Source organism: Salmo salar, chromosome ssa09 (assembly GCF_905237065.1).
Source record: "Salmo salar chromosome ssa09, Ssal_v3.1, whole genome shotgun sequence".
NCBI classification, from domain to species: domain Eukaryota; kingdom Metazoa; phylum Chordata; class Actinopteri; order Salmoniformes; family Salmonidae; genus Salmo; species Salmo salar.
The window spans coordinates 50171148-50184447 of NC_059450.1; the positions used below are offsets into that span (position 1 = coordinate 50171148).

The 13300-nt window shown below is 42.0% G+C and overlaps 1 protein-coding gene across 2 annotated transcripts in view; it reads right to left on the reverse strand.

Moving 5' to 3' along the window:
- Window positions 1-13277, reverse strand: part of LOC106611569 (probable carboxypeptidase X1) — a 34020-nt gene extending 20743 nt beyond the window's left edge. Inside the window, exons 1-8 of one of the 2 annotated variants that reach the window (XM_045723780.1) lie at window positions 12924-13277; window positions 7781-8269; window positions 7140-7249; window positions 6827-6966; window positions 4759-4843; window positions 3311-3464; window positions 1495-1589; window positions 1100-1223 (exon numbers count right to left, since the gene is read on the reverse strand). In XM_045723780.1, the coding sequence (XP_045579736.1) occupies window positions 1100-1223; window positions 1495-1589; window positions 3311-3464; window positions 4759-4843; window positions 6827-6966; window positions 7140-7249; window positions 7781-8269; window positions 12924-13227 (1501 nt within the window). In that variant the 5' untranslated portion in view covers window positions 13228-13277. The remainder of the gene's footprint in view (window positions 1-1099; window positions 1224-1494; window positions 1590-3310; window positions 3465-4758; window positions 4844-6826; window positions 6967-7139; window positions 7250-7780; window positions 8270-12923) is intronic. The other variant, XM_045723781.1, reaches the window with a different exon arrangement.
- Window positions 13278-13300: the final 23 nt, after the last annotated feature.

Here is a 13300-nt window from a genome sequence, read left to right on the forward strand (position 1 = left end):
CCCTGTACCCAGAGCTGTTCATGAAGCCCTGTTCCCAGAGCTGTTTATGAAGCCCTGTTCTCAGAGCTGTTTATGAAGCCCTGTTCCTAGAGCTGTTCATGAAGCCCTGTTCCCAGAGCTGTTCATGAAGCCCTGTTCCCAGAGCTGTTCATGAAGCCCTGTTCCCAGAGCTGTTCATGAAGCCCTGTTCTCAGAGCTGTTTATGAAACCCTGTTCCCAGAGCTGTTTATGAAGCCCTGTTCCCAGAGCTGTTCATGAAGCCCTGTTCTCAGAGCTGTTCATGAAACCCTGTTCCCAGAGCTGTTCATTAAGCCCTGTTCTCAGAACTGTTCATGAAGCCCTGTTCCCAGAACTGTTCATGAAGCCCTGTTCTCAGAGCTGTTCATGAAACCCTGTTCCCAGAGCTGTTTATGAAACCCTGTTCCCAGAGCTGTTTGTGAAGCCCTGTTCCCAGAGCTGTTTGTGAAACCCTGTTCCCAGAGCTGTTCATGAAACCCTGTTCCCAGAGCTGTTCATGAAGCCCTGTTCCCAGAGCTGTTCATGAAACCCTGTTCCCAGAGCTGTTCATGAAGCCCTGTTCTCAGAGCTGTTCATGAAGCCCTGTTCTCAGAGCTGTTCATGAAGCCCTGTTCCCAGAGCTGTTCATGAAGCCCTGTTCCCAGAGCTGTTCATGAAGCCCTGTTCCCAGAGCTGTTTATGAAACCCCTGTTCCCAGAACTGTTTATGAAACCCCTGTTCCCAGAACTGTTTATGAAGCCCTGTACCCAGATCTGTTCATGAAGCCCTGTTCCCAGAGCTGTTCATGAAGCCCTGTTCCCAGAGCTGTTCATGAAGCCCTGTTCCCAGAGCTGTTCATGAAGCCCTGTTCCCAGAGCTGTTCATGAAGCCCTGTTCCCAGAGCTGTTCATGAATCCCTGTTCTCAGAGCTGTTCATGAAACCCTGTTCCCAGAGCTGTTCATGAAGCCCTGTTTCCAGAGCTGTTCATGAAGCCCTGTTCCCAGAGCTGTTTAGTCCCAGTGTGGTCCCTATGGGCCCTGGTCAAAAAGTAGTGCACTACATAGGGAAAAGGGTGCCATTGAGGACACAGCTCTTTCTGACCTAGTTCATGTTTTCCAGGGTTATCAGAGATCTCCATGGCGTACAGCTTCAGTCCGGTGTAGCTCTTTCCAATGGTGTAGATACGAGTGATACGAGGGCAATCTTCATTCACAGCCTTCATCAGCTGCAGAGAAGACGACAGACACACATCAGTGGTGGGACCTTACTGGATCGTAAAATTATACGTTTGTAAGCACAAAATAAGTGTTTTTTAAATAAAGAGATATTGGACAAGCACTAAATAACTTTTTTTTAAATAGATATTGGATAAGCACTTACACGTACAGAGGACAGTTACAGGTAGGACAGCGGTGTGTGTGTGTGTGTGTGTGTGTGTGTGTGTGTGTGTGTGTGTGTGTGTGTGTGTGTGTGTGTGTGTGTGTGTGTGATCTCACCTTCCTCATCTCCTTGTAGTTGTGGTGTCTGAAATCCAGGTTATCTTTAGAGCCAGACAGTTTTTCAGAGAGGTGTTGCCATACATTGTCCGGATCTAAGCGAATGAAGGTTAATAAGATCTCTCTGTGTGTGTGTCCTTGACCAGGGTCAAGATAACATGCCAGGTGTAGGGTACCAGTCAATTCAGGATGCACATTGAAATTACAACTTCCAATTTCAATTATTTTCAATGTTTTACTTCCTGAAGTGACTGGAATTTAAATGGAATTGACCCCAACCCTGTAACATGCTACTTTACAAGCCCAATTTGTAGAGTTATATAGACAACACACTGGTTTAAATAGGCTGTTGATACCATGACAGTAATTGTTCTATCAGGGGATAAGCCTACCAGGGGATAAGCCTGCCAGGGGTAAGCCTACCAGGGGATAAGCCTGCCAGGGGATAAGCCTACCAGGGGAAAAGCCTACCAGGGGATAAGCCTACCAGGGGATAAGCCTACCAGAGGATAAGCCTACCAGGGGATAAGCCTGCCAGAATGCACTATCTGGATGGCTATACTACAAAGCAGGTTTGATGAGTTAGCCAGCTAGCTTACCTAAATATTCTGAAATAACTTTATATTTTTTTGAAAGAAAATCTTGAAATGGGCATTGCCTAAAAACACAATGAGCATGGTTAGAACACAATGGCATGGTTAGAACACAATGAGCATGGTTAGAACACAATGAGCATGGTTAGAACACATTGAGCATGGTTAGAACACAATGAGCATGGTTAGAACACAATGGGCATGGTTAGAACACAATGGGCATGGTTAGAACACAATGAACATGGTTAGAACACAATGAGCATGGTTAGAACACAATGAGCATGGTTAGAACACAATGAGCATGGTCTAAAAACACAATGAGCATGGATTAGAACACAATGAGCATGGTTAGAACACAATGAGCATGGTTAGAACACAATCAGCATGGTTAGAACACAATGAGCATGGTTAGAACACAATGAGCATGGTTAGAACACAATGGGCATGGTCTAAAAACACAATGAACATGGTTAGAACACAATGAACATGGTTAGAACACAATGAGCATGGTTAGAACACAATGAGCATGGTTAGAACACAATGGCCATGGTCTAAAAACACAATGAACATGGTTCGAACACAATGAACATGGTTAGAACACAATGAGGATGGTTAGAACACAATGAGCATGGTTAGAACACAATGCGCATGGTTAGAACACAATGAGCATGGTTAAAACACAATGAGCATGGTTAGAACACAATGAGCATGGTTAGAACACAATGAGCATGGTTACAACACAATGAGCATGGCCTAAACACACAATGAGCATGGTTAAAACACAATGAGCATGGTTAGAACACAATGAACATGGTTAGAACACAATGAGCATGGTTAGAACACAATGAGCATGGTTAGAACACAATGAGCATGGTCTAAAAACACAATGAGCATGGTTAGAACACAATGAGCATGGTTAGAACACAATGAGCATGGCCTAAAAACACAGATCTACGTTCATCTTTCTTATTAACCAGAAAAAGTTAGCTGGCTAAATCATCGATCCTGCTTTTGTAGTGTACATGTCTGCAAAGTGTAGTGTCATTGCTCTAGCATTACTGCATAGAACGTATACAGGCTCCCACAGCCATATATTCACAGTGTCAGGACATTGAGGTTTCTGAATTGTGACGCATTTACGTGACACTAAAGTCAAAGCCGAACTAAATACATGTCTCTGCATGCACCAGCGTGCCAGATAAATAGTTTCATTTACAACACACCTGGGAGGGGGCATCCCAGTACCTCCGCTCTGAGACAGATTGTCCCATTCCAGTACCAAGTCTGGGGGTTGATGCGGATCCAACGAGCCACCGCGGGTTGAGGGAAGAGGGCCAGATAGGGTGTCTCAGGTTCATTCCGGGACCCAACAAACACCTACAGAACAGAACATACGTTTCACCTTTAATCTACAGAAACAACACACGTTTCACCTTTAATCTACAGAACAGAACACACGTTTCACCTTTAATCTACAGAAACAACACGTTTCACCTTTAATCTACAGAAACAACACACGTTTCACCTTTAATCTACAGAACAGAACACACGTTTCACCTTTAATCTACAGAAACAACACACGTTTCACCTTTAATCTACAGAACAGAACACACGTTTCACCTTTAATCTACAGAAACAACATATGTTTCACCTTTAATCTACAGAAACAACACACGTTTCACCTTTAATCTACAGAAACAACATACGTTTCACCTTTAATCTACAGAAACAACACGTTTCACCTTTAATCTACAGAAACAACACACGTTTCACCTTTAATCTACAGAACAGAACACACGTTTCACCTTTAATCTACAGAAACAACACACGTTTCACCTTTAATCTACAGAACAGAACACACGTTTCACCTTTAATCTACAGAAACAACATATGTTTCACCTTTAATCTACAGAAACAACATACGTTTCACCTTTAATCTACAGAAACAACATACGTTTCACCTTTAATCTACAGAAACAACACACGTTTCACCTTTGAACTTGTTTTCCTTGTTTTAACATGGAGATGCCAATAAATAAACGCATATGAGTGCTTTGGCATTTAAAAAAAAAATCTATATCCGACCAGTCTACCCTTCAATAGTCAATGAACTCCTGTTATTTTTTTTAACATTTTTAGTCATTTAGCAGACGCTCTTATTCAGAGCGACTTACAGTAGTGAATGCATACATTTCATACATTGTTTTTTCTTTTTCGTACTGGCCCCCCGTGGGAATCGAATCCACAACCCTGGCAAGCCTGTGGCTCCCTGTTCGTCAAATGGATTGACTTCGAATGGGCTTCTGGACCACATGCTGATTTATCTACGCCAAATCAAGTGCGGACCTCTAAGCCAGTTCCATGGCTGATTTTCATTCTTCCCCTTTAATCAGGGACTGATTTAGTCCTGGGGACACCATGAGGGTGAACAGAGAGACAACCAGTGGTATTCTGGCCCTCTAGGCTTGGATTTGAATTCCCCTGATCTACGCCAAAACGCCGTGCTAGAATCCATGCCATTCCATTCATCACCGCCTCCTCTTTTACCTACGTAACAAACAAAAAAATCCCTTTTGGAAAGTGAACACATTTTATATTCCTCAAAACGTGCTAACTAAGCAGCTTCCTTTGACTCTACAGTATCTTTAACAACCCTGCAGATATGGCTCACCGCCTCCTCTGTTCCGTTCATGCAGGTCTTCCAGGTCTCCGAGTCGTTACTCAGCTGCACTTTGTAGGTTTCAACCCAGTCCCAGCTGCAAAGACATTAACAAGGATTACACATTAATGCTTTGTAAAATCTTATTACTATGTAATATATGTAAAGTAAACGTATAGTAAAACGTATAGGAAACATATAGTAAATGTATAGTAAACGTATAGTAAACTATAGTAAACGTATAGTAAACTATAGTAAAGGTATAGTAAATGTAAAGTAAATGTATAGTAAATGTATAGTAAACAAAGTAAATGTATAGTAAACATATAGTAAATGTATAGTAAACATAAAGTAAATGTATAGTAAACATAAAGTAAATGTATAGTAAACATATAGTAAATGTATAGTAAACATATAGTAAATGTATGGTAAACTATAGTAAACGTATAGTAAACATAAAGTAAATGTACAGTAAACGTATAGTAAACGTACAGTAAATGTAAAGTAAATGTATAGTAAACTTATAGTAAACTTATATTAAATGTATAGTAAACGTATAGTAAATGTATAGTAAATGTATAGTAAACATATAGTAAACGTATAGTAAATGTATAGTAAACACATAGTAAAAGTATAGTAAACAGAGTAAATGTATAGTAAATGTATAGTAAATGTATAGTGAACGTATAGTAAACATATAGTAAATGTATAGTAAACATATAGTAAATGTTTAGTAAACATATAGTAAATGTTTAGTAAACATATAGTAAAGGTATAGTAAATGTATAGTAAACATATAGTAAAGGTATAGTAAACATATAGTAAATCTATAGTAAACATATAGTAAATGTAATGTAAATGTATAGTAAATGTAAAGTAAACATATAGTAAATGTATAGTAAATTTAAAGTAAACGTATAGTAAATGTATAGTAAATGTATAGTAAACATAAAGTAAATGTATAGTAAACATATAGTAAATGTATAGTAAACATATAGTAAACATAAAGTAAATGTATAGTAAACATATAGTAAACATACAGTAAATGTAAAGTAAATGTATAGTAAACTATAGTAAACTTATAGTAAACATAAAGTAAATGTATAGTAAACATATAGTAAATGTATAGTAAACATACAGTAAACATAGAGTAAATGTATAGTAAACGCATAGTAAACGTATAGTAAATGTAAAGTAAATGTATAGTAAACACATAGTAAAAGTATAGTAAACATAGAGTAAATGTATATTAAATGTATAGTAAATGTATAGTGAACGTATAGTAAACCTATAGTAAATGTACAGTAAATGTATAGTAAATGTATAGTAAACATATAGTAAAGGTATAGTAAATGTATAGTAAATGTGTAGTAAACGTATAGTAAACATTTAGTAAAGGTATAGTAAATGTGTAGTAAACGTATAGTAAATGTATAGTGAACATATAGTAAATGGATAGTAAATTTAAAGTAAACATATAGTAAACATATAGTAAATGTATAGTAAATGTATAGTAAAGGCTCTGTTGATGTTTTATTAATGTTTACACATTGTCAATAAACAACTTAATAGACTTTAATTATTATGAATCTAGATAAAATAGAATATGGGGGAAAATACATAAATACCGTATATACAGCAGTGGGGTATTAAGACATACCGTATATACTGTATAGTGGAGTATTTAGACATACTCACAGTATGATTTTCAATACTGTAAAAAAAAACTGTATATACAGTATATCTCTGGATACCGCCCAACCCTAATAAATATTCGGACCTTTTTAACTAGGTTGTCTCTAAATTCAGAGATCCCAGTCACGACTATGTGTTTCTATGTGTAGGCTATGCCCCCTTCTTCTCCTGGTCCCCCTGCCAGCACCACTTCTTCCCCTGGTCCCCCTGCCAGCACCCCTTCTTCTCCTGGTCCCCCTGCCAGCACCCGTTCTTCTCCTGGTCCCCTTGCCAGAACCCCTTCTTCTCCTGGTCCCCCTGCCAGCACCCCTTCTTCTCCTGGTCCCCCTGCCAGAACCCCTTCTACTCCTGGTCCCCCTCCCAGCACCCGGCCTGTCTGACCTACCTCCAGATGGAGTTACGTCCCTGCAGGATGACTCCTGTGAACAGCGTGGGGCGCAGAGCATCCACCTGCAGCCACTGGTACTGGTCCTCATACTTAGCACACCACGCGCCATCATACATGTCTCCGTCCTCGATACCTGACTGGACTCACACGGACACACACACACACAAAATAGCTCAAGGAGTTATTCAGGAAGCATTCTGCAATAAAATGACCGGTAAAGTTCTCATTGTATTTAGGAAGCAGATCACAGGGGGCATAAAAACAAGTACTTGGTGGCTATAGTATTTTCATATCTAGACTATAGACCCACCTGTATATTGAGTCTTGCCCTGTGAGGGCCAAGTCCCATCCGCAGGTAGGATGAAGCCTGGAACTGGCTGTCATCAACCCTCAGTGACTTCAGACCCAGAGGGGGACAGTCTGGAGAGGTTACAACACATGGTGGATCAGGGATAGCTATCATGCCACGCCTTGTCATGTATGGCATGTTTATTTTATTTAACTAGGTAAGTCAGTTAAGAACAAATACTTATTTACAATGACGGCCTAGGGTTAACTGCCTTGTTCAGGGGCAGAACGACGGATTTTTACCTTGTCAGCTCGGGGATTTGATCTAGCAACCTTTCGGTTACTGGTCCAACGCTCTAACCACTAGGCTACCTGCCTCCCCCCTCTAACCGCTAGGTTACCTGCCGCCCCTACACTCTAACCACTAGACTACCTGCCGCCCCACTCTAACCACTAGACTACCTTCCGCGTCTACACTCTAACCACTAGGCTCCATGCATAACATGGAGTTGAAATGATAGCACGACCAGATCTGGGACCAGGCTAGATCAGGGCTGTGTTCCAGACACACAGACTACACTGACCCATGCAGATGATCAGATCTTAACTGGAGAAGTGTTTAACATCTCAGGAACCACAAACAATCCTATTACCTGCACAGACCTGCACAGGATATCTGGAATGCACCCACTATCTCAAAGCAGGATGTCTGTGCCTCGGCGTGTCGGTGTGCCTCGGCGTGTCTGTGCCTCGGCGTGCCTGTGCCTCGGCGTGCCTGTGCCTCGGCGTGCCTGTGCCTCGGCGTGCCTGTGCCTCGGCGTGCCTGTGCCTCGGGGTGCCTGTGCCTCGGGGTGTCTGTGCCTAGGCGTGCCTGTGCCTCGGCGTGCCTGTGCCTCGGGGTGCCTGTGCCTCGGCGTGTCTGTGCCTCGGCGTACCTGTGCCTCGGCGTGCCTGTGCCTCGGCGTGCCTGTGCCTCGGCGTGTCTGTGCCTCGGTCTATCTGTGCCTCGGCGTGCCTGTGCCTCGGTGTGTCTGTGCCTCGGCGTGTCTGTGCCTCGGCGTGTCTGTGCCTCGGTGTGCCTGTGCCTCGGCGTGCCTGTGCCTCGGCGTGTCTGTGCCTCGGTGTGTCTGCAGGGTTCGGGATAAGGCAGTTCTGTTCAATGGTAGCAGGAGAGAAAGCCATGTATGTTTTGAGAGACAAACCCCTGGCTGTCAGAGATAATGTAGAAATGTGAAGTTGCAGAAGTTGAGTGCATGAGTTCCTTATGTTCCCCTCAGGATCTGAACTATGTCTAATTCTCCTTAGTCAGTTCTCTGGAAGTGTAGAGGAACTCACAGCCCCCTTCCCCTTGTAGTGTGTGTGTGTGTGTGTGTGTGTGTGTGTGTGTGTGTGTGTGTGTGTGTGTGTGTGTGTGTGTGTGTGTGTGTGTGTGTGTGTGTGTGTGTGTGTGTGTGTGTGTGTGTGTGTGTGTGTGACAAAAGTTCCCTGGAAGTTGAGGGGAACCTCCCTCACACACACCCCACTCCTCGTACGGGGGAGTCAGTGTAGTGGGAGTGCAGAGCATTGGGCTGGAAATCAGTGAACTAGGAAGGGACAGAGCAGCATGCAGAGCTGTTACGTAATATGAGACTCAGTTAGACGGGGTTATAGTCAGGTCAGAGCTGGGATGTAATATGAGACTCAGTTAGACGGGGTTATAGTCAGGGCAGAGCTGGGATGTAATATGAGACTCAGTTAGGCAGGGTTATAGTCAGGGCAGAGCTGGGATGTAATATGAGACTCAGTTAGACAGGGTTATAGTCAGGGCAGAGCTGGGATGTAATATGAGACTCAGCTAGACAGGGTTATAGTCAGGGCAGAGCTGGGATGTAATATGACACTCAGTTAGACAGGGTTATTCAGGGCAGAGCTGGGATGTAATATGAGACTCAGTTAGACAGGGTTATAGTCAGGGCAGAGCTGGGATGTAATATGAGACTCAGTTAGACAGGGTTATAGTCAGGGCAGAGCTGGGATGTAATATGAGACTCAGTTAGACAGGGTTATAGTCAGGGCAGAGCTGGGATGTAATATGAGACTCAGTTAGACAGGGTTATAGTCAGGGCAGAGCTGGGATGTAATATGAGACTCAGTTAGACAGGGTTATAGTCAGGGCAGAGCTGGGATATAATATGAGACTCAGTTAGACAGGGTTATAGTCAGGACAGAGCTGGGATGTAATATGAGACTCAGACAGGGTTATAGTCAGGGCAGAGCTGGGATGTAATATGAGACTCAGACAGGGTTATAGTCAGGGCAGAGCTGGGATGTAATATGAGACTCAGACAGGGTTAGTCAGGGCAGAGCTGGGATGTAATATGAGACTCAGTTAGACAGGGTTATAGTCAGGGCAGAGCTGGGATGTAATATGAGACTCAGTTAGACAGGGTTATAGTCAGGGCAGAGCTGGGATGTAATATGAGACTCAGTTAGACAGGGTTATAGTCAGGGCAGAGCTGGGATGTAATATGAGACTCGGTTAGACGGGGTTATAGTCAGGGCAGAGCTGGGATGTAATATGAGACTCGGTTAGACGGGGTTATAGTCAGGGCAGAGCTGGGATGTAATATGAGACTCGGTTAGACAGGGTTATAGTCAGGGCAGAGCTGGGATGTAATATGAGACTCGGTTAGACGGGGTTATAGTCAGGGCAGAGCTGGGATGTAATATGAGACTCAGTTAGACAGGGTTATAGTCAGGGCAGAGCTGAGATGTAATATGAGACTCAGTTAGACAGGGTTATAGTCAGGGCAGAGCTGGGATGTAATATGAGACTCAGTTAGACAGGGTTATAGTCAGGGCAGAGCTGGGATGTAATATGAGACTCAGATAGACAGGGTTATAGTCAGGGCAGAGCTGGGATGTAATATGAGACTCAGTTAGACAGGGTTATAGTCAGGGCAGAGCTGGGATGTAATATGAGACTCAGTTAGACAGGGTTAGAGTCAGGGCAGAGCTGGGATGTAATATGAGACTCAGTTAGACAGGGTTAGAGTCAGGGCAGAGCTGGGATGTAATATGAGACTCAGACACGGTTAGTCAGGGTGTGCATCTCAAATGGCACCCTATTCCCTATATAGTGCACTACTTTTGACCAGAGCCCAGGAGGTATATAGTGCACTACTTTTGACCAGAGCCTATAGGAAAGATGTGCACTATAAAGGGAATCAGGGTGCCATTTGTGACGCAGGAGGGAGTCGACTGAGACGTAGTGTGTGTCACGGCGCCGGAGAAGATGTTCTTCGTTTTGTTGTTGTTGTTTGTAACTAGTTTCTTTCCTTATTTTGTACATAATGTTGCTACTACCATCTCTTATGACCCGAAAATAACTTCTGGACAGAACAGCGATTACTCACCACGAACTGGCACAAGCTATTTTTTCTTTCTTTAATGAGTCTGACGAGATCGACGTGAAGGTCTTACTGCTTTCCCGGGAACGGGCCCAAATACCCGGTCATTTGCGTGAAGAGAAGACGGAGAAAAAGAGGACGAGGGTAGGGCTGACTTCGAAGAATTCGTAGGTGATCGAATAAACCCCCCACTTCCTTCCGTTCTACTAGCTAACATAAAATCATTGGAAAATAAAATTGATGACCTACATGGAAGATTCAACTACCAACAGGACATTCAAAACTGCAATATCTTATACTTCACAGTGTCGTGGCTGAATGACGACATTATCAACATACAGCTTGCTGGTTATACGCTGTATCAGCAAGATAGAACAGCGGCATCTGGTAAGACAAGGGGGGGCGGACAATGTATATTTGTAAACAACAGCTGGTGCACGAAATCTAAGGAAGTCTCGAGGTTTTGCTCACCTGAGGTAGAGTATCTCATGAAAAGCTGTAGACCACACTATCTACCTACAGAGTTTTCATGTGTATTTTTCGTAGCTGTCTACATACCACCACAATCAGAAGCTGGCACCAAGACAGCATTGAATGAGCTGTATTCCGCCGTAAGCAAACAGGAAAATGCTCAATCAGAGGCAGCGCTCCTAGTGGCCGGGGACTTTAATGCAGGGAAACTTCAATCAGTTTTACCAAATTTCTATCAGCATGTTAAATATGCAACCAGAGGGAAAAAAACTCAAGACCACCTTTACTCCACACACAGAGACATGTACAAAGCTCTCCCTCGCCCTCCATTTGGCAAATCTGACCATAATTCTATCCTCCTGATTCCTGCTTACAAGAAAAAATCAAAGCAGGAAGTACCAGTGACTCGGTCTATAAAACAGTGGTCAAAAGAAGCAGATGCTTAACTACAGGACTTTGTTGCTATCACAGACTGGAATATATTCCGGGATTCTTCCGATGGCATTGAGGAGTACACCACATCAGTCACTGGCTTCATCAATAAGTGCATCGAGGATGTCGTCCCTGTCATGACCGTCGTATAAATAATTGGACCAAGGCGCAGCGTGAGTAGAGTTCCACATTTTAATGAGGAGATGGCACATGGGTACCCACTTTTATAAACCAATGAGAAGATGGGAGAGGCAGGACTTGCAGCGCGATCTGCATCAGAAATTGAAAGGACTTCTATTTTAGCCCTTGGCAACGCAGATGCTCGTTGACTCGCAGGAGCAGAGTGGGTGCAATAATTGAATAACATGGATTTCTAAATTTATTTTGCAACACTCGGCACGCGACGCGAGCGGTGTGGTCAGCCTGTAAGGAGGAGGGGCCGTATTCAAGCGATTATTATACTTTTATTGTAATTATATTATACCCTTATTACATTATTAAAGTAACTGCACTGTGAAAATATTACATTTAAAAGTTCATAATCTGTTAACTCATATCCAAATAATGTTGTTGACTCGTCCTTAATCGTATTTGTGGCCAAAGCATAAATTGGAGAGAGAAAAAAAAATAACACTTCAAAAACCCCACCTCAAACAGACATTTCAAAAATGCTTGCTATTTCCTCATATGGAAATAGTCCTCTGGAGGATAAACTGACCAATTAGCAGTCTGGAGGAGGATGAGCTGGACAATCAGGGGTCTATAAACATTATTATTTTTAATGACTGGTTTCCGCCCACACCATTCAAACACAGAAAACCACATTTTTAACAAACTTAATTAAATATATTAAATATTTTTTTATAGGTCCTATTTCATAGAAATCTGTAAACACTGGGCAGTTACTTTAAATATCTTATATTATACAAGTATTATAATTATATCAAATTAATTATTATTACGTTATAAGGAAATTCATCCATCAATAACAGCTTAATAAACCTAAGTGATACTCGCAAGTCTTTCTTTTCTTCAAAGTTTATATCAAGAACAAGAATGTGTAATATATATATATTCTTATATATATATATATATATATATATATATATATATATATATATATATATATAAAACAGAAGGAAAGGAAGTAGTGACTGTATCTGGCAGAATGACAGTATTCGACCGACTGTTACATGACTGCTGATGTAGCCTTGTCTGCCCCTTTATTAAATGCATTAATTACAGGCTACTAGGTTACTCCTGCACATACAGAACCAATTACTGAGACAGTCATCCTGCTGAAAACCTTCTGCTACAGACTGCTAACAGCCAACCATGCAACAGTGAAACACACACAAAAAAACGTATGAACTAAATAAACCATTATTAAAGTAGAGAACATCTATCCATGCACAACAAAAGTTGAGAAAATCCCTCCATGGCATATAATTAAATGCTGACGTATGTAAATGTCTGAATAAATCGATGCGCAAAGGACTAGGTAATACATTTACCCGTTTCTTTCTTTACATCTGCTGTGCCATTCTTGGTTTCATGTTTTCCATCCTCGTCTTGATCGATGCGCTTTACATCTACATTTCTCTTTCGCATATTTTTCTTTCCCAAAACTGTTTTATTGGCTTTGGTGGTGGTGGTGGTGGAGAATAATGAGAACACAGGCGTCTTAAAAGCTATCGTTCTGTTAACAGTAGAGTTCAATGTAATGTTCACGGCTGTGATAGTTGCATTAAATTCGCTGACATCGTCAGTTTTCACGACAAAAACTATTGCAGACAAAACGCACAATATCTTGGCCATTCTCTCTTTCTGTGCTTGAAAACATAGAGCTGTCCACCTAAACCCACAAGCGCCCAGTATTTATAAAACCGTA